Source organism: Poecilia mexicana, unplaced genomic scaffold, assembly GCF_051168715.1.
Source record: "Poecilia mexicana isolate PSO_F unplaced genomic scaffold, ASM5116871v1 scaffold_9, whole genome shotgun sequence".
In the NCBI taxonomy this organism is placed as follows: domain Eukaryota; kingdom Metazoa; phylum Chordata; class Actinopteri; order Cyprinodontiformes; family Poeciliidae; genus Poecilia; species Poecilia mexicana.
This window is the reverse complement of record NW_028263378.1, coordinates 33167611-33193208: the sequence shown is the minus strand read 5'-3', so window position 1 is coordinate 33193208 and position 25598 is coordinate 33167611. Positions and strand designations below refer to the sequence as shown.

General features: G+C 39.8%; 1 protein-coding gene and 1 long non-coding RNA gene across 4 annotated transcripts in view; one reads left to right on the top strand and one right to left on the bottom strand.

Annotated features, from left to right (window-relative positions):
• The first annotated feature begins 9870 nt into the window (after window positions 1–9870).
• Window positions 9871–11905, top strand: LOC148157785 (uncharacterized). Its single transcript, XR_015764333.1, has 3 exons — window positions 9871–10387; window positions 11154–11278; window positions 11375–11905. It is a non-coding gene; the product is annotated as an uncharacterized LOC148157785 (long non-coding RNA).
• A 153-nt stretch (window positions 11906–12058) lies between these two features.
• The window catches only part of zfr (zinc finger RNA binding protein), a 67971-nt gene continuing 54431 nt past the window's right edge, over window positions 12059–25598 (bottom strand). For 2 of the 3 annotated variants that reach the window (XM_088009166.1, XM_088009167.1), the window contains exons 18-20: window positions 22851–22962; window positions 13792–13889; window positions 12059–13146 (exon numbers count right to left, since the gene is read on the bottom strand). In XM_088009166.1, coding sequence (XP_087865292.1) covers window positions 12967–13146; window positions 13792–13889; window positions 22851–22962 — 390 coding nt within the window. In that variant the 3' untranslated portion in view covers window positions 12059–12966. Of the gene's footprint in view, window positions 13147–13791; window positions 13890–22850; window positions 22963–25598 lie in introns of those variants that run through there. The other variant, XR_015764332.1, reaches the window with a different exon arrangement.

The following is a 25598-nucleotide window of genomic DNA, read 5'->3' as shown; positions in this document are numbered from 1 at the left end:
CTCGATTAATCGTAAGAATAATCGATAGATTACTCGATTACTAAAATATTCGTTTACAACAGCCCTATTTGTGATAACTCAATAGTCCATGGAAAAACCTTGTAAGCTTGTATATAAAGCAGAAAGTATGGCGGCCACCGTAAAAAAGGCTTACAGTATCGGTTATGCACCGCAGTGAAGTTAGTTTCAAGTTGGATATTCGATATTCGAGCTCCGCGGAGTAAGCGGCGTTTAGCTCAAGGTTGATCCGATTTATGAACGCTACTGTCTGTAGTGTTATGTCGAGTCAAGGATGTCACCGGTATTGCGTTTGAACGTCTTTAATGTTGAACTTAACACTAACACATTCTCAGGTTGCTGAACAGTGTGCTCGCGGCTCTAACGTCTCTACTGCTTACGTCACTTCCTGGTTCTACTCCAATGTAACCTTACACATAAATAGTTCCATTACATTACATCACCCTTTCTTTGAGTCTTTTAAGACAAAGTAACAAATTAACAGTGGGTTTCTCTCTCCTTTTTTGTTTTTAAGCAGAGCATGGGATTCCAAACACATGTCTTTCTTCTTCAAACATCCAATGATTTTCTTTTTTATATTAGCCTTAGCTGAAGTAAAATATTTAACTCAAGCCCAACAGGACCTTCTCAGAATAAACCTCACAATTATGCCCATAACTGCATAGGTCAAAATAGCTGGATAACCTCTTCAGTTGGTGTAATCAGCGTATTTTTTAGGTAATTTAACCACCCTGCCACTAGAAGTTGTACGAACTGGAGTCCCAGGTAAGCTAAGATTAACCGGGTCTGGAGAGTCACACCCTGGTTCTACAGGTGAAGAAGATGGGTGTAGCTCATTTTCACTCTGAACCTGTGGCAGTCCATCTGTTGCAGGAGTAGGTGGGTTACTGAGGATGGGTCTCAGGTGTCGGCGGTTCCTCCTCAAGACTCCTGACTCGGTCTGGACAAGGTATGATCGAAGTGAATCACACTTTTGTAGAACAGTAGCTGGTTTTGTCCATCCCTTTTTAATGTCCAGTTTCACTGAAACACTGTGTCCTGGTTGGAGTTCTGGTAGTGGTTTGGCACCATGTCTGTTGTTGTAGTTCCGCACATAGTTTTCTTTTGTCTTCGCATCAGTTGATCTGACGAGCTGTAGATCCGGCCATGCAGGCTGCAACTTCGTTTCCAACATCGGTATCGTGGTTCTGATCTGTCTACCTAGCATAAGTTGGGCTGGGCTCACGCCAGTTGCTTGAATGGGAGTTGATCTGTAAATCATCAGGGCCAAAAATGGATCAGTCTGTCTCAGAATCCTTTTAGCTGTCTGGACAGCCCTCTCGGCCTCACCGTTTGCCTGTGGGTAGTGAGGACTTGTGGTAATGTGCTTAATGTCATAGTCCTTCACAAACTGTTCAAAGATTCTTCCTGAGAATTGAGGACCATTGTCGGTAACCAGTTCATTTGGACAACCCCATCTTGCACAAATGTTTTTCAGGTTAGCAACTGTGGTCTCACTTGACATGTTTTTGAGGTGGGCTAACTCAATATAACGGGAGAAGTAGTCAACTACAACTAAGTAGTTCTGTTTGTTAAGCTCACAAATGTCTGCAGCTATCCTCTCCCATGGTCGACTAGGCAGTGTGGTAGTAAGCAATGGTTCTCTCCGCTGAGTGGGTTTTGACTCTTGGCAGTGTGCACAAGCAGTAACCATTTGTCTTATCTCACTGCTTAATCCTGGCCACCAGACACTACATTTGGCTCTTTCTCTGCATTTCACAATGCCTTGATGTCCATCGTGAATGCGCTGCAGAATCTCAGGCTGTAGCTGTTGTGGTATAACAATTCTGTCATTATACAGAAGCAGGCCTTTTGACATGGTAATAGAATGTCTGTTAGCATAATATGGCTTCACAGCTTCCGGCACTTTATTTGAGTTTTTAGGCCAACCTGTCTGCAAAAAGGTTTGCACTGTTTGAAGGGTCACATCCTGCTGTGTGTGTTGTTTGATTAAATCCTGCTTGGTAGGAGAAATAGGCCAAGAGCGTTGTGTTGCATCTTCATACGCTTCCATTTCCTCCAGCAGTTCTGCTATGTCATGAGATGTGGACGCCTGTGGGTGGCGTGAAAGGGTATCTGCTACTAAAAGTTCTTTCCCTGGCACGTACACAGCTGTGGGGTTGTACCGCATCATTCTCAGCAAAAGTCTCTGACATCTAAGTGGCACTGAATGAAGATCTTTGCTGTTTATGAGAGGTATCAGTGGCTTGTGGTCGCTCTGTAAGGTGAAAGAGTTCAGGCCATAAAGGTATCTGCCGAATTTCTCACATGCCCAGACTGCTGCAAGACATTCCTTTTCAATTTGTGCATATTGTTGCTCAGCATCGGTGAGTGTTCTGGAACAATAGCTCACTGGTTTCAACTGTCCATTATGGTCTTGAAGTAAAACCCCCCCTAAACCATAACTGCTAGCGTCTGCACTGACAACAGTCGGTTTGGTTACATCATAGAATGCGAGGACTGGTGACTTTGTGACAAGTTCTTTCACTTTACTGAATGCTTCTTCTTGAGCGGTGTCCCAAGTCCAAGTCACATCACTTTTAAGCAGATCATTGAGAGGCTTTGTGACCTCAGAAAGATTTGGTAGGTATCTGCCCAAGTAGTGAATCATTCCAAGAATCCTCCTCAGATCGGAAACATTCTTTGGTGGTTCAAGTTCTGTGATTGCATTGACTTTGGCTTTATCTGGCCTTATGCCATGTTCATCAATACAGTGTCCAAGATAATGGAGTTGTTTCTGACGTAGGAGGCATTTCTCATGGTTTAACCTCAACCCTGCTTCCTTAAGTGTGTCCAGTGTTTTTTTTAGTCTCGCTTCATGTTGCTCTGGAGTGTCTGCATAAATGAGTATGTCGTCCATGTATGTTGCTACTCCTTCTTGTCCTTCCAAGAGTTTTGTCATCTCACGCTGAAATATTTCCGGGGCACTGGTAATACCAAATGGTAGCCTATTGAAGTAGTATCTACCAAATGGGGTTATAAAGGTTGTTAATTTGGCGCTCTCTGGATCAAGTGGTATTTGCCAAAATCCGCTTGCAGCATCTAACAGTGAAAACACTTTGGCGCCTGCCAGCTTAGGCAGAATGTCATCCACCGTTGGTAGGACATACTTTTCCCTTTTGACTGCTTTATTTAGCTCTTTCAAATCGACGCAGATTCTAATTTGTTCTTTGTTTTTCTTTGGCACGGGCACCATTGGAGCACACCACTCTGTTGGATCTGAGATTGGTTGAATCACTCCACAGTTTACCATACGATTCAGTTCTTTCTTCACTTTTGGTAACATGGGAACTGACACTCTCCTTGCTGTTGTCACACTATAGGGAGCTGCACCCTCTCTTAGAGTGATCTTAACAGGTTTGATTTTCAGCCTTCCTATTTCATCAGGACAGGATTCACTGATTTGTGCTGGAGCTCTTATTTCCTCCATGCGTTTTATCAGGCCCATGGCAACTGCAACATTGCGACTCAGGAGGTGGCTGCACTGGGGTCCTTTAATCACATTGACTTTAAATCTGAATCTTTTGCCTTTCCTCATTGTAGTGGCTATAAAATAACCCATACAATTCAGTTTGCCTCCAGGGCTCTCTAGTTTGTTTATTGGTTTTCTTAGTTTTGGCTTAAAGGCAAGCTTTTCAAATGTCTCTGATGGTATAACACTTGTATCAGCCCCTGAGTCAATTTTGAAGACGATGTGAGAACCTTGAATTGGCAGGTTTACAGTCCAAGCTTTTGAAGAATCTTCCACTTCTGTGACTCCTCCCAGAAAGTATGTCGCATTTCTTTCAATGTTCCTTTTAGGTGCAGTAATTTCACTGACCACACGGGAGCGACAAACGACCGCAAAATGACCCAGCTTTTTACAGCTTCTGCACTCGGCATTCCTAGCTGGACATTTATCATTCTTTGCATGTGCTCGACCACATCTTGTGCACTTGCGACCTTTATTAACATTTTGATAGTGTTTTGGTTTGACTCCTCCTGTGTTCTGTGCTTTGTTTGCATGACTTTCGCTGTGTGTCAGTCTCTCTCGGTGTTGTTGGCGCTTGTAAGCCACTTCACTCAGGTTAGCACAAGCATTAGCTCCTTGCTCGCTTACGTGCTGTTTTACTTGCTCTGACTGTCTCACGAGCTCCACCGCTTTACTGAGGGTTAAGTCAGGCATCATTTGCAGCTTCTCAGACATTTCTTTGTCAAGTATTCCTATGACCAATCTGTCTCGGATATTTTCTTTAACGCGGCCGAAATCACAGGTGTCTGCTAACTCATGGAGAGTTCTTATGTATTCCTCCGCGGTCTCCCCCGACCTCTGAGCGCGCTGATGAAAACGAGCTCTTTCATGTATTGTGTTCACTTTGGGGACGAAGTAGTTGTCTAGTTTGTTTAAAACTATCTCATATTCCTCTTCGTCCTCCCCTTCTTCAAAAGTGAACGTCTTGAACACTTGTTCCGCTTCCTTCCCGAGAGAATAAAGCAACGTACAGACCTGGACCTCGCCGTCTTCTAGGTTTAGCTTTGTGGCTACCCGGTAGCGCTGAAATAGCTGCCGCCATTCAGGCCACTGCTCCGGCCGTGAAAAATCAAAGGCTTCTGGAGGTGGGAACTTTGCCATCTTCCGACGTCTTCTGACACCATGTAGTGTTATGTCGAGTCAAGGATGTCACCGGTATTGCGTTTGAACGTCTTTAATGTTGAACTTAACACTAACACATTCTCAGGTTGCTGAACAGTGTGCTCGCGGCTCTAACGTCTCTACTGCTTACGTCACTTCCTGGTTCTACTCCAATGTAACCTTACACATAAATAGTTCCATTACATTACACTGTCGGCCAGCGGTTCTCCACCGCTCCCGGCCGCAGCGCCCGAAGATTCACTTAGGGACTATCAACAAATTACCGAACCAAACATTCCTGTCAAAGAAATGTTAATAAATGCCTTGAATTGAAACCAACTAACTAATTGTCAGTGCTAATTCATGCTTTTACATGAGCCAAAATAGCATCTATAAAATTTTAAAGTCATATACAATATTTTCAATAATTTTAATATTAAATAATATAATGTTTTCTTCAATAGCTTCCAGGTCATTTGACCTAATGACTCAAAATCACTTTGAAATAATTATACTAGTCTCTTTAGATGAGGCACAGACATTTGATTTCCATTTTTAGCCATTTTCCATTTTTTATTGATTTTTTTTTCATCAAAATTAAGTGTTTTTCTTCAATAGCTTCCAGGTCATGTGACCTATTGATTCAAAATCTCTTTGAAATAATTCTACTAGTCTCTTTAGATGAGGCACAGTCATTTGTTTTCCATTTTAAATAATTTAAAATTTTGTATTAATTTTTTTCATCACAATTGAGTGTTTTTCTTCAATAGCTTCCAGGTCATGTGACCTAACGACTCAAAATCACTTTGAAATAATTCTAATAGTCCTTATAGATGAGGCACAGACATTTGATTTCCATTTTTAGCCATTTTCCATTTTTTTATTGATTTTATTTCATCAAAATTAAGTGTTTTTCTTCAATAGCTTCCAGGTCATGTGACCTAACGACTCAAAATCACTTTGAAATAATTATACTAGTCTCTTTAGATGAGGCACAGACATTTGATTTCCATTTTGAGCCATTTTCCATTTTTTATTGATTTTATTTCATCAAAATTAAGTGTTTTTCTTCAATAGCTTCCAGGTCATGTGACCTAATGACTCAAAATCACTTTGAAATTGTTCTACTAGTCCCTATAGATGAGGCACAGACATTTGTTTTCCATTTTGAGCCATTTTCCATTTTTTAGGAATTTTTTTCATCAAAATTGAGTGTTTTTCTTCAATAGCTTCCAGGTCATGTGACCTATTGATTCAAAATCACTTTGAAATAATTATAATAGTCCCTATAGATGAGGCACAGATATTTGTTTTCCATTTTTAGCCATTTTCCATTTTTTAGGAATTTTGTTCATCAAAATTGAGTGTTTTTCTTCAATAGCTTCCAGGTCATGTGACCTAATGACACAAAATCACTTTGAAATAATTATAATAGTACCTATAGATGAGGCACAGACATTTATTTTCCATTTTAACATTTTTTTTTTTTTTAGCAATTTGTTTTGTCAATATTTAGTATTTTAATTCAATAGCTTCCAGGTATTGTGACCTATTGACCCAGAACCAGTGTGAAATTGTTCTTTTATCCTGTATAGATGAGGCACAGTCATTTGTTTCCTATTTTAACATTTTTTTATGTTTTAGCAATTTCATTTGTCAAAATTTAGTATGTTTTTGCAATAGCTTCCAAGACATGTGTTCTATTGATTCAAAACTACTTTGAAATTGTTGTACTAATCATTAGAGATTAGGCACCCTCATTTTTCCCCATTTTAGATCTTTATCTATTTTTTACATCATTGAAATTTACAAATTAAAAAATATGATTGGTGTTTAATATCTTAAATTTCATGTGACCGACTGAAAAGGAATAAAAAGGGCTAAATGGAATAAAAATGAGTTTGCACCACCTATCCTGTCTAGTAGAATAATTTCACATTGATTTTGAGTTAATAAGACCCAATTAACTTATGGGTCTTATGACCCATAAGCTATTGAAGAAAAATCAATCAATCATCTTCCCCTTGTCTGCAGTCAGGTTGCGGGGTCAGCAGAGGCCCAGACTTCCGTCTCCCCAGCCACTTGTTCCAGCTCCTCCAGGGGAATCCCTGGAGGAGCTGGAACGCTCGTCCACGCTGGAGAAACATCGTCCCTCCAGCGTGTCTTGGGTTTTCCTGTGGGCCTCCTCCTGGTGGGACGTGCCCAAAAGACCTCACTAGGGAGGCGTCAAGGAAGCATCCTAATCTGATGCCTGACCCACCTCAGCTGGCTCCTCTCGAAGTGAAAATTCAGCAGCTCTACTCTCAGTCCCTGCTGGATGACTGAGCTTCTCATCCTATCACTAAGGGAGAGCCCAGACACCTTATGGAAAAAACTAATTTTGGCCGTTAGTTTCAGTCAAGACCTTTAAGCCTATGCCATAGATGAAGGTAGAGACATAGATCGACTGGCAAATCAAGACCTTTGCTTTTCGATCCAGCTCTCTTCACCACGACAGACTGGTACAACGCCCACTTTACTGCATCAATCCTCCTATTGATCTCCTGTCCATTTTGCCCTCATTCTTGATGTTATGGATTCTGTATTTTCCTCCATCTCTTTTACCCTCTTAACACGCTGCAGCATACATAACCATGTTTATATGTGACTGCTGACATGTAAACAGACTGAAACTGATTAGAGTACCGTTTGGGGAGGGTCCACATTGCAGAGATGAATAAAAAGCTAAACTTGCTACAATCTTTGCCTCACTTGGCCCAATGCTGGACAGTGAATGTAACATAAGAAGCATGATGTTCCATTTGGATAAGTATGGCTTGTGGAATTGGATCATCTTTTAGCATTAAAGTTTGTTTTTATATATAACCAAATCTCATTATTTCTCAAGGTCATTTATGATGAGTGGTTCTGGTCGGGTCCTGAAACTGGTTAACGTACATGGGTGGTGAACAGAGACAGAAATGAATGAACTCCAACAGTGAACAAGATCCTAAGATGCTTAAACTCCTCCACTTGGGTCAGGACAATCTTCCCTGACCCAAATAAGGCACTCTACCCTTTTCCATGACCATGGCCTTGGATCTGGAGGTACTGATCCTCCTCCTGGCCGCTTCACACTCATCTGCATACTGCTCCAGTAAAGCTGTAGATCATGACCTGATGAAGCCAGTAGGGCCACATCATCTGCCAAAAGCAGAGGTGTGATCCCAAGGCCACCAAAATGGATCCCTTCAGAACCCCGGTTGTGCAGAACGTGGCCTCGGACAGAAAACACCCAAATCCAAAAATCTAATCAAATTTTATTTATATATCACATTTCAACAACAAGGCATTTCAAAGAGACACCATAAAAACACAAAAATACAAAGTCATAGAAACACAGCCAACAACTGAAACATTACATTATCTCACTACATATCAGATTGTTTATAAATGTTCCATTAATTAGCGCATGGCTCTCATCTCGGGTCATGCGATGAGATGAGACTATTTCTAGTTAGAACCTCTCAACCTCACACACCAGCTCAGGCTCCCACCAGAGAGGTGATGCCCATGAAAAGTCTATCGCCCAGGGTCAGATGGCCAAGGTCCCCTCCCTCGGCCTTCTAACATCCCACATTGCACCCAGCCCTTTTGGCCCACATGTGGTGAGCCCATGGGAAGGTGAACCCACTGTGGGCTGATCCTGGCCAGACTCCATGTGTTTTGGCACCAGATGCTGCCAAGGAGAACCAACTCCAGGCCCGGCTCCAGGGTGGAGCCCTGGTGCCTCACCTGTACTGCGTCCAGGTGAGGGGACACTGTATCCATTGATTGTGCTCTTCATAAAGGGTCTTTGGGCTGCTCTTTGTCTGGTTCATCACCTCTAGCATTGAGTGACCCTACAAGGGGTATGGAACCCCTGACAGCATAACTCCTAGAGTCACTTCAACACTCAAACACTTTCATCATGATAAGGTGGCAGCCTACGGAGGTGAAGAGAAAATAGGAAATATATTTTTTAAATATAAAATTGCCTAAAAAAAAATAAAATGGGTCAAAATGAATTAAAAATGAGCGTACCTCATTGCTCCAGTCTACTAAACTGGTTTGCTCCAGAACTAAAACAGAACCAAACGAGGAGAAGCAGCATTCAGTTTCTATGCACCACAAATTTGGAACAAGCTTCCAGAAAACTGTAAAACAGCTGAAACACTGAGAGCCTTTAAATCTCGACTAAAAACCCACCTGTTTAGAGCTGTATTTGAAACGTAATCAATTACGAATTTAATGACAGCTCTTAACTTAATGTAATGTTTTGATTGTTGATTCTATGTTGCATGACTCTGTGTTTTCATGTTTTTATTATTTAAAGCACTTTGAAATGCCTTGCTGCTGAAATGTGCTGTACAAATAAAATTGGATTGACTGATTGACATAGAAGCTAATATAAAAATACCTACAAATTATAAAAAGGACTACAATCGAATATAAATGTCTGTGCCTCATCTATAGGGACGATTATAATTATTTCAAAGTGATTTTGAGTCAATAGGTCACATGACCTGGAAGCTATTGAAGAAAAACCCTCAATTTTGATGAAAAAAATTCTTTAAAAATTGAAAATTGCTCAAAATGGAAAACAAATGTCTGTGCCTCATCTATAGGGACGATTATAATTATTTCAAAGTGATTTTGAGTCAATAGGTCACATGACCTGGAAGCTATTGAAGAAAAACACTCAATTTTGATGAAAAAAATTCTTTAAAAATTGAAAATTATTTAAAATGGAAAACAAATCACTGTGCCTCGTCTATACAGATTAGTAGAACAATTTCAAAGTGATTTTGAATCAATAGGTCACATGACCTGGAAGCTATTGAAGAAAAACCCTCAATTTTGATGAAAAAAATTCCAAAAAAATGGAAAATGGCTAAAAATGGAAAACAAATGTCTGTGCCTCATCTATAGGGACTATTATAATTATTTCAAAGTGATTTTGAGTCAATAGGTCACATGACCTGGAAGCTATTGAAGAAAAACACTCAATTTTGATGAAAAAAATTAATAAAAAATTGAAAATGATTTAAAATGGAAAACAAATCACTGTGCCTCGTCTATACAGACTAGTAGAACAATTTCAAAGTGATTTTGAATCAATAGGTCACATGACCTGGAAGCTATTGAAGAAAACATTATATTTCTTTGACAGGAATGTTAGGTTCAGTAATTTGTTGATAGTCCCTAAGTGAACCTTCGGGCGCTGCGGCCGGGAGCGATAGAGAACCGCTGGCCGAGAGTAGCGTTCCGAAATCGGATCAACTTTCAGCTAAACGTCGGTTACTCCGCGGAGCTCGGGCCGGGAGCGGTGGAGAACCGCTGGTCGACATTAGCGTTCATAAATCGGATCAACCTTGAGCTAAACGCCGCTTACTCCCCGGAGCTCGAATATCGAATATCCAACTTGAAACTAACTTCACTGCGGTCAATTACGCCGCATGAACTGATCAGTAGATTATTGCGAGGGAACGCAAAAGTATTGCGAACGCAAAAGAAAAAAAAAATACCCCATGTCCCCTGGAGGGCTCCGTAAGAACCAACTCCAGTGGTAATGGTCAGACCATTACTGGCTGGCTCCTCCAGCCAAAACAGCGATGAGTAACATTATTAGGCCTTTTTAATTTGAACCGGAGCTCTTTGAAATCAATCGGACTTTATAAACCAGAAGAGGTAATGAAGGTGAGAAGGACCAAACAGGAAGAGAACAGAGTTGCCCGTAGTAGCTGGTGTTTTGCTGCTGCTGCCTTCAGCTTCGTAAATGAAATTATGAATGACACATATCGGCAACAACTGTTTAGGGTCCGAACTTTGTTCGGTGTCGGTAGTGGTTTCACATTCAGTACTGATGTTCTAGCTCCATTAGCATTTCCAGTACTAATAGCTCCGTTAACACTGCTTGTCTTTTGACGTTTCTCCCAGCCTTTGTAGTGTTGTATCCAGATCGGCAACGGCTTTGCTGTTTAGAGGCCGGTGTGGTGGTAACGGCGACACCAGACTTTGTTACCACCGACGCCGGACCTCCATGGGTCTGGTTGGATTGGAGATGTCAGTGCCGTGGGCAGTATAGCTCCCGTTAGCATCTCAAAGAGCGTCCGACTCTGCCAGTCTCAGCACTGCAATACGGCATTCATTTTTAGCTCATTCCTTAGTTCTGCTGGTATAAATGACTCCACCAAACGCAATATGATTAACTACTCAGGTAAAGTTAGCCTTCCTGTGTTTACTCTGGACATTCCAGTACAGAATGGACCATTATACATCATCAACCCATCGGTGAAAAAATGCCGATCTTCTTGAGTGAAAAATAGAACAAAGATGTACATTTTTGAAGTAATTATGAGTTTTGGCATATCACAAACAGCAATTTTCTAGGTAATAGGAAAATTGCAACATATTTAGGCCAACATGTTCAACTAATCCTGGATCCTTTTAATATCTGCAATAGGATACTCTTCATGTTTCATCTGTCATTTGTGGTTATCTTATCACCACTACATATTCAATGTAGTGGTGTTCTGGGGTGCTGCAATGACAGTGAATGACTCAAAATGACTCAAACTCAAAGGATGAGTAAGTGGCTCCACTGTAAGATGGTGAGACAGCATTCTGTCTCTCACCAGCATTCTGATGATGAAATATTGATGATGCCTTTCATCCCCTCTACAGCGTGGTTGACAGCCTGAGGAGCAGACAGAGCCAAAGATTACTGCAACCCAGATGTGCTAAAGAACTCTACAGAAAGTCTTTTCGGCATGAGGATAAGCAACAGATCAGTTCTACACTTTATTGAACTGATACAGTCCAATACTGTTTAAAACTCTAAATAGTCTTTTCTGTTGAGTGAAGCAGAAAAGATTGAGCTTTTCACATTAGGATATTTTAGCTGCAGATGGAACCTTTCCTAAAATGATCAAGAGTTCACTAAAGGAATGCTATTATTAGGCAATAAAATATTATTTGACAACAAATTTTCTGCTGTCACTACATCATTGACTTGATGCAATCTGTTGGGTTTCCTTAGAAACTTTTTAAAATACTTTGAATAACTGAGCTTATTGTACTGTTTAATAACTAGGATCAACTGGAATGTATATGTGATTGAACAAAAAAAAAATAATTCATTTGTATTTTTTCATGTATTTCTAATATTGTATAAACAGCTCAATTGGTTAAATAAAAAAAAAATCTGGAGAATAAGCCAATTTTGTGTCCACTTATTTACTAAAATAATCATTACTGCCCAAGCTGCATTAGGCCAGTAACCCTCAACACCTGAACCCCCTTTTTATGATTATTCAAAAATGAAAACTAGAAAAGGAAACGAGAAAAAATTACTTCCAATTACAAATATTCAGCCATCTAAAAATGCTTTTATTCTGCCACTTGAACCAGGAAGCAGAACAAGATACAGCAAACATTCACAAAAGAAGCCATGATGGAGGGCGTTTACATCATCACTGCTTCCACAACCAGTCATGCGCTCTAGTCATATTTCTTGCCTTGAAATAATTCAGCTTCTAATAATTGACAGGCAAGCCAACAATGTTGCATTTAACTAAAACTCTAATATAAAAACAAACAGTATAGGATGTGAAATGTTCGTTCCTTTAAGAAAAGAAATATCACTAAATTAAAGCTATTGTTTCTATTAATAGATTAGAAATACTCTCAGATACATATGCAAAAATGAAACAACAATGCCACTAACTACAAAGATAAATGAAGAGTTAAAAGTCTGGTATGCACTGCTTTGTTGGTACTTTTAAGTGATGTTAAGCACCGAAACGTAACAAGACCACAGCATTAAACACCACTTGCATTTAGATGAGTTATTCATTTAGAAAAACTTTCAGTTGGCCCATCTGTGTCACAATAACAACACAAAGCTCTGGATAGTACTATACAGATGAATGAAGTCATTGACAGTCAGTACTCCTCTGAGCTGATGGTCTAAACCTGGATACAGTGATCCTCTGAGATTCGGCTCATGTAGTCAGACAGGTGAGGTTAGAGCAGCAGAGCTACTGTCCTTCAAGGTTTCTACACAACAAGCACAGCAGCTCGTTTACTTTGCCAAGCACCAGCATTTTGAAAATCTACAACTAAAAGAACATGTAGCTTAACATTTGTGTTTGTAATACAGAGTTCGGTTCAGATACACTGCTTTGTAGGGAGAAAAAAAAAACAGCACACACGAAACAGGCAAACAACAGTTTAGGACATTTTTCTAGGGTTTCCCTTAAGTGACAACAGAAAAACTAATTATCAAAATCTTTTTTGTCTTTTTTGCCTTCCCCTTCAAAGCTGTCTGTTCCATCACTGTTGTCATGACGGCGTTTCCGGCTGTTGCGAACGTTGAAGCGAGGGTTCATCTGCGGTAAGGGATCCATACCCAGAACTTTGTGAATTTGACGGAAGGCCAGAAGCCTCAGAGCAAACTGCAAAACAACGACAATGTGTTCAAACAAATGTCGCTCCATCAGGGTTTGGAAAGAGAGACAAGTCAAAGTAAAACAGAATGGTAAAGTTAATGTGTTGTAGGTCTGACCTGAGGGCTGTGCTGCAGCTTAAGTATGTTGGTTCACTTCTTTACTTCTGAATAAAGGGAAGTTGACTGTTTCCATTTTCAAACTCTACTGCAGCTTTAGATTACTGAACTCCACTAGCAGGTAAAAGCAAAATGGAGGCTTCCTGGGAGGTGTACTCTTACTGTTGCAAAAACATTTCAAAAATTCTCCAAATCAGTGGATCCTAACCATCTAATTTAAAGCAGAACTGATTCTTTCAAGTGAAAATTTATTAAAGAGGAACAGGGATTTGTGTTGGAATATGGTAAAAATACCCAACTTTGCTTCAATCTGTCCGTCTCTTATCAGTTGCAAAAAGGGACAACCTGTCATTTAGAATGAATTAAATCATTTATAAATCCCTGGTATTTCACATGTGCTGAAGTTAGAGCAGCTCATTATGGCCAAAACTTTAATCTATTGCCATTATTTAGTACAAGTATTTACAATTGTATGATAAAAATGGATTTTCAAAGAGCCAAATGTCTGAAGCAAACTATAAGAATGAGTGTGTACCTGAGCGCTGGAGGTTATGTCCTCTCTCTGCTGCTCTCCCATGGCAGTGAGGGTATCCACAGGCTTCTTCTCACACGGATCCAACAACCCTGGTCCACCTGCACAGGGAAACAAAACTACTTGTGTTGCTGCGTGGAATCCCACTTTAATGAGTGCAAGGTCAATAAAATTCCAACTGGACCGGCCCTTTTTGTGAACATGCCCATTGTGCATAGGAGCAGCTAGAGATGTGTGAAGTGGCATAAAATTCATATTGCGATAGGAATGTGTGATATACCCAGTATATGGTAGAAACAATAGAAATTTATCCTGCGATAGAGATCTGCAGTCTACCGGCTAAAAGCAGTAATTTTTGTTGATGACATAACCAGCCGGCACCAAAACAGAGCAAGCAAGAATCAGTGTGACTGAGAGCGTAAAGCAAGAGCTGGTTAAAAAAGCAGGTGCAAAAACGTTAATTATCTTGACATGGTTCGGGTTTAACCTCCCATGATCCTAGCATGACGCTCAGGAGGAGCATGGCAGATGTCACTGTCAGACAGTGGGGAAGTGAGGGATAAAGGTGTGCTGGATTGAAATTTGGTTATTTCAGAGGCTGGCTAGTCTGATTTGGCTGAAGCAGTGGTCAGTTTCAACCAGCAGGAGGAGTCTAGCGCTTACACTAGATATAGTGAAGAGCACTGGAACTTCTTCCTTAGATAATAATCGCTGGAGCAGAAGCACTGTGTCCGGCTCTTTTATTAAGATACTTCCCTTCTTCAGGTATGAGTAAGGTTGCCACCTTTCAGAAATCAAAATAAGGGACGCCCATCACGGCGCGTCGTCCTACTCTAACGGAGTGGGATGCATGCTGCAGTGATAGACAATATTTTATGGCGGTGTTTTTTGTCTTTAAAAAGTGATCTGTAGAGCAGTCATTCATCCATAGAGGTTGTTTACAGTATCCCAAAACTGTACTCCAATCAGAGTAATATACATTAAATATGTTTAATTAAGAAAGTGTAAAAAGTATTTGGTAAACAAACCACCAAATCAAGTAACTGATCATAACACCTGATTTAATATTCAAAATGTGTCCTCAGACAGCCAAAAGTATAAAAGTTATGTGAACATTCTGATATTTTACACCGGGGGGGGCACCGGCCAGGGCCTAGAGGGGGCCCAGAGACAGAATATGACTTTAGAGATCCAAGTCTGGATCACATCTGATGAGAGCTGGAGAACGTGGGCCCTCGCCTGTTAAGTATGATGCATGCAGATTATAAAGGGGGGTCCCCACCCCCCGAGTAGATTATATAGTAGGCTGCCCCAGTCATTGTTGACTCATGGTTGCTAAAAACTTTACAAGACCAACTGATTTTAGGGACATAGTGGGTGTATAATATTGAATAAAATGTTGTGCTACATGACTGGCTTTATTTTCATTCTTACATTTAACTTTATGACATACAAATTTACAAATTGATCGCCGATATTGTCTCCAAGTGTATTCTGGGTAAAACACGTCACCAACCATCCACATCATCATCAGTCACTTAGGAACGGATTGTAAACTAGGTAGATCGGAGTATTTTTACGACAAATATGAGTGGCTTTTAGTAGTACTTTATAAAATTATGTTTTCATAAGCTTTGTTATTTTGGGAATAAGGGGCCCGGTCATTAGCCCCAGCCCCTGGCCCGACGCCGACTTGTTCCGCCACTGGCTGAGTCCAACGCAGTTCCTGCAGTCTTATCATGATGCTCAGCAGGAGCATGGCAAATACCACAATCAGACAGTGAGGAAGCGCCGTGGGTTGGGGTGAAACCACAAAGAAAGAAATAAACTTGTAAAAGCACACAGTATGATCCTGCTGGACAGTACACAGAGCAAAACAATTGTGAAGTCTAAATGACCCCATCACTTAAAACCGGGGGAGGGTTGACCAGTCAGACCAGGAGCAGAGAAATGTAATCTGTGTGTGGAATGGAGAAAATCTAAACATTTTTATATTACCACCTTAAAACAATACATGTGCTTGAATACCAGCAATACAGCTGAATACAAGTTCCAGGCACAACACTGGGAAGAAAAGGCAGGATTTGACACAGGCATCCGTTACATTAACGTTATTGTGTTCCTATATAGATATATTTTTCATTTGTGTATTTAACTTTGATTTAACCAGGTAGTCACCATATGCAGCAACATAATCTCAATCATTGCCGGCAATAATAGGCATAATCTTAATGGTGACTACCTGGTTAAATCAAAGTTAAATAAATAAATGAAAAATAAACACGATAACTTTAATGTAAATGATGCCTGAATCAAATCCTGCCTTTTCTTCCCAGTGTTGTGCCTGGAACTTGTAGTCAGCTGTATTGCTGGTATTCAAGCACATGTATTGTTTTAAGGTGGCAATACAAAATGCTTGTATCTCCTCCATTCCACACACGTTAAATTTCTCTGCTCCTGGTCTGACTGGTCAACCTTCCCACAGTCTTAACAGATGGGGTCATTTAAACCACACAAATTTTGACTTCCGGTTATGGCGCTGAGGTGAGCAGACGCATTGAACTAGAGCTCCCAACTCGGTCGGCTATTTTCCCCTTTGTCAGAGCTGAATTTACCCTCTAAGACCGATTATTCTATGATGAAAAGGGGAAAGGCATCGAAAAGTAACGTTAAATTAAAACAGACATACGAAACAAGCGAGAGAAATTCACTACTAGACGAAGGCGTAACTACGCAGCACATGGCTATGGAGGGGCTTCAAGCTAGCATCGGAGCTATTCACAAAGAGATTGTAGCTATCCGTGCAGACATGAAGGAAGAGCTGTGCGGCTTTCGTGAAGACTTCTCTACCGACATGAAAAGAGATTTAAGAAGTTTCCAAGAGGAAATTAATGGAAAGCTAAACGAAATCGTGTTGGATTTAAAGGAGAACCAAAAGAGAGCGGAGGAGTCGTTACAACGTGTGGCAGAATTGGAGGAGTGGACCGCGGCGGCGAAAGAGGTGCTGTCTCAAACTATAAACAACCAAGATAAAATTCAAGCCAAACTGACTGATTTAGAAGCACGCTCACGTAGAAACAACATCCGTGTGTACGGGATTCCGGATGACACAGAGGGAGATAATCTGCTGGAATTTATGGATGGTTTCATTAAGGCTGAGCTGTCACTCCAGGATATCGATTTAGCTATACAGCGCTGCCATCGGGCTTTGGGTCCCAAACCACCGCAAAATGCGAACCCCCGCTCCGTGGTGATCTCCTTTCTGGCATTCAGAACCAGGGACTTGGTGCTTCGTGCCGCGTGGAAGAAAGGAGAGATTCGTCTTAGCCAGCAGCGGGTTTATTTCGATCAGGACTATCCGGCAGAGACCCAAAAGAAGAGGAAAGCTTACGCCCCTATTAGAAAACTTCTGAAAGAAAAAGGTCTCCGTTTCCAAACCCCGCCACCGGCTAAACTCCGTGTGTTTTTTGATGATGGCCCGATCACGTATGGCAGCGCGGTGGAAGCCTTGAAGGACCTGCAGAGGAGAGGTCTCGCTCCCGAGTGCAATAGCAACGTTGGTGTACCTGCGGCGGCGCCGATGGAGATATTGGACAGACTGTCCTGGGTGACGGTGGAGGCCAAACGTCGGAACACCGACGCACACAGAGAGAGAGCACGGAAGAAACTCAGCGGATTTCGCCTTGAAGCTGGAGACACAACCGCCTTTTCAAGCTAAGCACCGCTCGTTAAAACTATTGCGGTAAGATAAGGATCACAATGACTGACCCAGAATGTGGACTAAGATATGAATATTTGCGTATAGAGACGCTGTCAGACATTATCATAATAATCCTTTGTTTAGCCTTTGCCAATGTTAAGAAATACGTTACTGATTTAAAATAAAGTAGATAATACATGACTGTTTTTGGGAGCCGGTTTAAAGGCTCTGATCGTGCACTGAGATTATACTCGTACGAGCTATGTCAGTTTGCACTGGAGAGACCCCCCATGAGAAGAGTCCCATGGGGAATTTTCTCTTCACCCAAGACTCCTTAATGAGTCGTTTTGTTGTGGAAGTCGTTCCTGTTGTAAGGTTAGAAGTTACAGGTTCTTTGTTTTTGATTTTTATAAATGTTCTGCTGTTATGGTCACCTTGGATGTGTAAGTTAGAGGGATTTATTCATTTAAAGATTTATGTTCCAACAGCAATATAAATTTATAACTATTAATGTTCACGGGTTACAGAATCCAATTAAAAGAGGAAAGCTTATAGCTAAAATGAAGAGAGAACAACAACAAATAATCTTCTGGCAGGAAACCCACTTAATCAAAGAGAGCCATGAAAAATTAAAAAAAATGGGTTTTAAAAGGACATTTTACTCATCCTACTCAAATGGACACACTAGGGGCGTGGCAATATTAATTGCAAATAATGTGGACTTCCAGGTATCTAAACAAATTACAGACAAGGAAGGTCGTTTTGTTCTGGTAAAGGGAACATTAGACTCAAATGAAGTAACTTTACTTAACGTATATAGACCCCCAGGACATGACAGAACCTTTATTGATAAAATGCTCGACCTCATATTGGCTGAAACATCTGGTGTTTTGATATGTGGAGGGGACTGGAATGCTCAACTGCATCCTTCCTTGGATTCCTCAAACCCTTTAAAAAAAACCAACCCAGAATCTTTGTATATAAAGAAAATGATAAAAAGGATAGGCCTATTTGATGTCTGGAGGGAATGCCACCCATTGGCTAAGGAGTTCACCTTTTACTCACACTCACATGGCTTTTATTCAAGAATTGACTATTTTTTTCTATTTAGAGCAGACAGATATAGGGTCCTAGACTGCAGTATTGGTACCAGAGACGTGTCGGATCATTCAGGGGTATATTTGACACTACGTTTAGATTCTCATCCTAAGACTACAATTTGGAGACTTAACACAGCTTTGTTGAACGATGATAAATTTGAAGAATTTGTTAACAAGGAATTCACAGATTACCTAGATTTCAATGACAGCAATGAATTGTCCCCAAGTATATTATGGGATGCGGCAAAAGCAGTACTACGTGGGAAAATTATTATGTGGGCATCAAGGAAGAAAAAAGAGAAATCTGAGCAATTCAATGACCTGACAAAACAGCTAAATATTCTAGAGCAGAAACATATTGAAACCAAAGACCCCTCCTTGCTACAACAAATTGCAGCAATAAAAGGGGAGCTAAATAGAAAACTCAATGATAAGGTTATACTTAATCTCAAATACGTAAAACAAACTTATTATGAAAATGGACCTCGAGCAAAAAAAATATTAGCCTGGAGACTAAAACAACAACAACTAGACAGGTCTATCTTTAAAATTAAAAATCCTATTTCTAATCAGTTGAGTTTCTCCCCGGAAGAAATACATAATTCATTTGAAATATTCTATAGGAAATTATATAGTCAACCCAAATTAACCGACCTTTCCTTAGTGAAGCAGTTTCTGGACTCGTTAGATCTCCCCTCAATTGGCATAGAACAAAATAATTGGATATCTGCGGAAATAACACCGGCAGAGGTCGATAAAGCCATCTCAAAATTGAAGACAAGTAAGTCACCAGGTGGTGATGGATTACCAGCTGAATGGTATAAAATGTTTAGGAATTCTATAAGACCTTTGCTGCTAAATTGTTTTAATTATGTGCTTAAAGGAGGTGAGACCCCTCCATCCTGGAAACAAGCGATAATATCCGTTATACCTAAACCAGGAAAGGATAAAAGTGAATGTAGCTCATACCGGCCTATCTCGGTGTTGAATACTGATTATAAAATATTCACTTCAATTATTGTTAGTAGGCTAGAAAATATCATCCCTGAACTGATTGATACAGACCAGACAGGATTTATTAAAAATAGACGCACACAGGATAATGTGAGGCGAACGTTACAATTACTCGACATTATGAACAGAAATAATTTGAAATCTTTAGCAATCAGTTTCGATGCTGAAAAAGCGTTTGATTCTGTAAGATGGGAATACTTATATCTGGTCCTACAGCGGTTTGGCTTTAATAATACTCTCATAAGTTGTTTAAAATCAATATACAGTTCGCCAGTAGCCCGGATCAAAATAAATGGTGGCCTTTCAGGAACATTCCCTCTGGAACGAGGATGCCGGCAAGGATGCCCTCTGAGTCCAATTCTTTTTGCACTTTTCATAGAGCCACTTGCTCAAAAAATTAGGGAAGATCCAGAAATTAAGGGAATCCTTTTTAAGGGAAGAGAATACAAAACCAGTTTATACGCTGATGATGTTCTGGTGACCTTATCTGACCCAGATGCCAGTCTACCTAACCTCATGTCCTGCTTTCACCAATTTGGACTTTATTCAGGTTTTAAATTAAATATTGGAAAAACTCAGACCCTGTGTTTCCACTATTTACCGCGAGAGGATATAAGCAATCGATTCAAATTTAATTGGAAAACAAAAACCATGAAATATTTAGGTATTAATATTACTAGAAACAGAAACAAAATATACAAAGCAAATTATGGCATTATAACGAATAAAGTCAAAAATAACTTGGACAGGTGGGCCCCTTTGATTCTCGATTTGTACAACCGAATAGAGATCATAAAAATGATCATTCTACCTCAACTGTTGTTCCTTTTTCAATCTTTACCAATAGAAATCCCTACAAAGCAGTTTAACGAGTGGAACCAGACCATCTCCAGATTTATATGGCGGAATAAGAAACCAAGGGTACGCTATAAAACATTACAATTACCAAGAGATAAAGGTGGGATGTCACTCCCATGTTTAGAAAATTATTATAGAGCAGCACAACTACAATTTGCGGTTTACTGGTGTGAAGAGGGGTATGAAGCAAAATGGAAAGAACTAGAACTAAGTCAAATCGACATCCCCCTGCAAGCCCTGCTGGGGGATAAATACCTCTACACCAGATACTCAGAAGAGTTGAGCGCTTCTACAAAAGTCCCCCTCAGCATCTGGTTTAGAGAGTTCCGCAACCCACTTTTAGAGAGGAAAACTAGGTTATTAAGATGGATTGAACTTGATAGGGATTTTGTACCAGCACAACTTGACTCAAAATTCAATCAACTAACCAGAAAAGGCATTACATCATACTGCGTGATTTCCTCTGGAACCGATCTGGATAGTTTCCAACAACTACAAGAAAAATTTGACCTTGACAAACGAGACTTTTTCAGATATTTGCAGCTCAGGCACCACTTTAATAAGAACATTAAAATATCGGAGAAATATGATCAAGACCTCATTAATGTCTTTATTGATGCTTACAAAGATAAACCCTGCAAGAAAAAGCTGTCCAGACTATATACATGCCTAGAAGCTATTAAAAAAACATCAACATTTTATATCAAAATATCATGGGAAAGGGAGGCAAAAATATCACTGACAGAGGATGAGTGGTTAAACGTATGCCAAATTAACTCCACCACCACCAGCTCAGGATGTTGGAGAGAATTCTCTTGGAAGAATATTGTTAGATTTTTCACTACCCCCAAAAGAACATTTACCCAGTCCGGTAGAGCTGAGGCTGGGCTTTGTTGGAGACGATGTAATAATGTAATGGCTGACCACTTTCATATTTTTTGGGATTGCCCATTGATCTATTCCTATTGGTCAAAGATATCTAAAGAGATAAGTGTAATTCTTGGTTTTGAAATTGAACACAATTTTAAAACTATATATTTAAGTAATATACCAAAAGAACTCAGCACTCAGGATAAGTACTTGTTGAAAATTTTATTGATTGCAGGGAAAAAATCAATTACAAGAAAGTGGCTTAGTAGGACCTCACCGACATTGAGGGATTGGACAGCGATCGTTGAAGAAATTTGGGAGTTGGAAAGGCTCACCTTCTCCATCAGACTTCAGGAAAACAAAATTAAAAAATTTTGGTCGAAATGGTTAACTTATAGGAACTCGAGAATAAATTGAGTTCCATTATTACTTCATCAGGTGCGGTATGAGGAGCCAGGTGTTGAGTAGCCTGGCAGGTCTTGGTAAATATGGAAACAAACTTCCACCCACCTGACTCCTCACAGAACTTTACATACACTGTAACCCGTTTATCAGTTATTTGTCAGTTAAGTCTTATCTTTTTGTATGATATAACTGTTCCCCTCCCTTGGTGACCTCTTTGTTGTTTTTTTTTTTTTTGAGTGTCGATTACGGTCCTGGTTGTGACATTCAATTTTATCTATTTGTATGTTTATTTATTTTATTTTTATTTCATTGTATACTGTTATGGCTTGATTTGTATAAAATCCTATTCAAAAATAAAGTTTAAAAAAAAAAAACCACACAAATTTTTTACTGTGCATGATCCGGCTTGGTCTCAGTGTGCAGTTTTGCAAGGTTTATTCTATGTGGTTTCAGAAAGACAGTCAGACCATCAGACCACCTCACAGCACTTCCTCGCCGTGACATCTGCCATTTTTCTTGAGCATTGTGCTAATACTGCAGGAGGCGGGAGGGTTAGGAAACGTGGTCCACTGGACTGAGAGCGTTACCCCATGTGCGACCCAGCAGAGGTCATGCCGATCCCGTGTGGACGTTTTCCCCTCGTTTTCCCATTGTCTGACAGTGATACATGCCGCCGCGCTAAGACTGCAGGAGGTTAGACCTGATCCAAGTCCAGGTAATTAATGTTTTTGGACCTGCCTTTATAGTGAGTTCTTTCCTTGCGCTCTTTGCCCTGCTGCCTCCCGCTGGCTCTGTTTTAACGCAGGCCAGTTACAACATCAAGCATTACCGCGGTTAGCTGGTACACTGCAGATCTCTATCATAAGCCACATTTCTGTTGTTTCTACTGTATACTGTACATCACGCATTCCTAGTAGCAGTTGACTGGATAAGATAAAAATGAATCAAAGCTGATCAGTAAAATTGTTCTCCAATATGCATTTTGTTTAAATTAGCAAGAATTTTCTCTGGAATGTTCCCTGTAGCTCTCTGCTCGACTCCCACATGAAAAACACTAAAGTTGTCACATCGCTCAGTTGAGACAGAACTGCAGAAAAAATTTAAAGATATCTTACCAGGAAGTAAAATTCCAGAAGAAATGCATTCAAAGACACGTCTCAGTGCATCACCGGGGCTGAGAGGGGCCGAGGCGCTGTTTATAGCCTTCTCAACCAGTAGCTCCATTGCCTGCATGAAGACAACAATAAAAACAACTTATGGGATTGGAAAGAGAATGTGTGTTTGGTGGTTTTATGTAGAAAGTACTCAGTTGTGGCTGTGGAAGCTGCCAGTCAGCAACTATATGCAGTGGGCAGGGTTCCTTCAACTTTTTAGCATAATAAAATGAATTTTACTGCATTGTTTAATAATTAGGATCCAATTAAAATGAAAGCAATCCAGTTGGAATCTGTAGATTTCTGGGCATAATCTACAGTTATTGTGAATAGGCCCCATGAAAAAACTAAATTGAATTGAAATTGACAAAATACCCAGCTTCATTCATTCAAGGTTATAACTCGTATTATATTAGGAAAGCTGAACAGAATTCAGAAAAGTAGTGCCACGACAATCCTTTGATCATTCATTATTAACATAAAATAATTAATTATTTTATTATGTTATAAGATATTGTCTCATGATGTAGCCTCTACTCCTAAATAAAGGTCACTAAGTTTTAAGGTTATACAAATTTGAATAGTGATCCGCCTGGTTAAGTTATGAACAAACTAACTGACCATTTCCTGACCTGAAGATACAAGAAGTCATGTCACTCCAATAGAACCTGTTTGCTTTTTAGATTTTTTTTTAGCCTTTCTTCATATTATAGAACACATCATATTCCGATTTAAGTTACAAAAACGAAAATACACAAAAAAGTCACTGACGTTAAGTCACACAGTATGAACCATTATCCAGGGAATAAAAATTAAACGGTGAAGAACCTTCCAAGCAGAGGTCAGTCTATCAAATTGAATCTAAGAGCTTATTGAGGACTGATCCACTGAAGAACATCTAAACAATGCAGGACTCTGTCAGTTTTAAAGGGACAGTATTATATGACACGTGATGCCTTTTTATAGTATGATCAAGTAACTATGTCACCTTCTGTTATAAAAATGTTATAACAGAAGGTTATAACATCAAACTAAGTCCTCAGAAACTAAAGTGTAGCAGCTTGAATGAGAGGCAGTGCGATGCTATGCTAAAAATAAAACCTGACATCTGTATCAGATAGCCCCACGCCGCATTGTCTGTGCAGGCTCCGAGTTGGAAATAATTTTTTTTAGCCTAATTGTAAATAGTAGAATAATATATTTTTGCTTTCTTTCTACAGGTAACATACACATTACACTGAGTGGTGATGATGCTGGGTGACATCAACTGATAATCCCTCTGTACTGTACAAGATTGTAACAGATATATCAAAAGAGGACAAATTGAAATCCAGACTTGGAAATAAGAGTAATAGGAGGGTCACTGAACACCATGCTCAGAACATTTATATGTTGGAACACATGCAGAACATGTACCAGTTACTTTGAAGTAACTGGATTATTTGAATTAAACCAAAATTATAGATTAATAATTATTATATACACAGATCTGTTTATTACCATTCAGTGATTTGGAGGCGACAGATGCCCAGTTCCAACCCTTCCTTCCCCAGAAACGAAGTCATTGTTTCTTCCTGAACTATATGGCTCAAATAAACAAGGTTGCAGTCCTTCATTAGAACCAGCTCCTTTTCTTCATCAATACATCCAGCCTCTTCCTCCAAACTGCGCATACGTCGCTCAAGTCTTTGCTGAAATCCTCACATCTTCCGCTTCTGTGTATTCAGCTTTAGGTAATCATGTTTCGACTTACCCTTGTAAGACAAGACGGCGCCTGATTACTATAGACTGAAACACTACTCTGAAATGTAGTGGGATTTATATCAGTCTGTAAGAAATATTCATTATTATGAGCTTTTGTGTACACAAAATGAAAACATAGGAGTCCATGTTTTTAAATCATGCAAGTGTTTTTTTGTCAGAGTCTAAAGAAAGCCATTATCCTCATAAAACTAAGGCTGGCCATTGTGTTCCTGTACAATTCCACAAACAAAAAATAAATAAATAAAATAAAATAAAAAAATGCCACTTCTAGCACAGTCTGGGCTTTCTCCCCTTGACTTGGCTTGCTTCTGGTCGATTTTTGACCGGGCCAATCAGCAAACAGAAGGAGAAGTTGTGAACAATGACTTTGATTTTCTACACCATTTTAGAATTGTAGTCTGCCTGTAGTTTTAGCAATGGCAGTGGAGGAAATAAATGAAGCTCTTCAGTCTGTGTTGGGTTACAATATACAATTAACAATTGTATATTGTTAATAATTGTATATTATTATATAAATTCAATTAACTTTCAGATTTGCTATTTTCTCTTTGCAGTGGGAGGTGCTTGTTTACAGCACAGGCAACTTCCAGTAAGATTCATACAGTCAAACTGGCACATTACATCTGTCACAGGCAAATGTTAGTTACTGGGTAAAATTTAAAACTTCAGTACCGTTAATCCTCCAGGACACATCATTTTTCAATAACCGAGAGCCAACAAGTCATGTAGGACAAGGGGTTGGTTTTTACCAGGCTACATAAGCCCCACTCTTGACCCAGAAGTCCTTTCCATTTACAGGTACATCTCCAATCAACCCTTCATATCCAAAAACAGTTGTCATCCACCTTCAAAATTATCTAAAACTCAACAATATTCAGTCCTATTTCCATCCCTCTCACAGCACAGAGAATACCTGATGTCATCTGATGCTGACTCTCTCTCCAT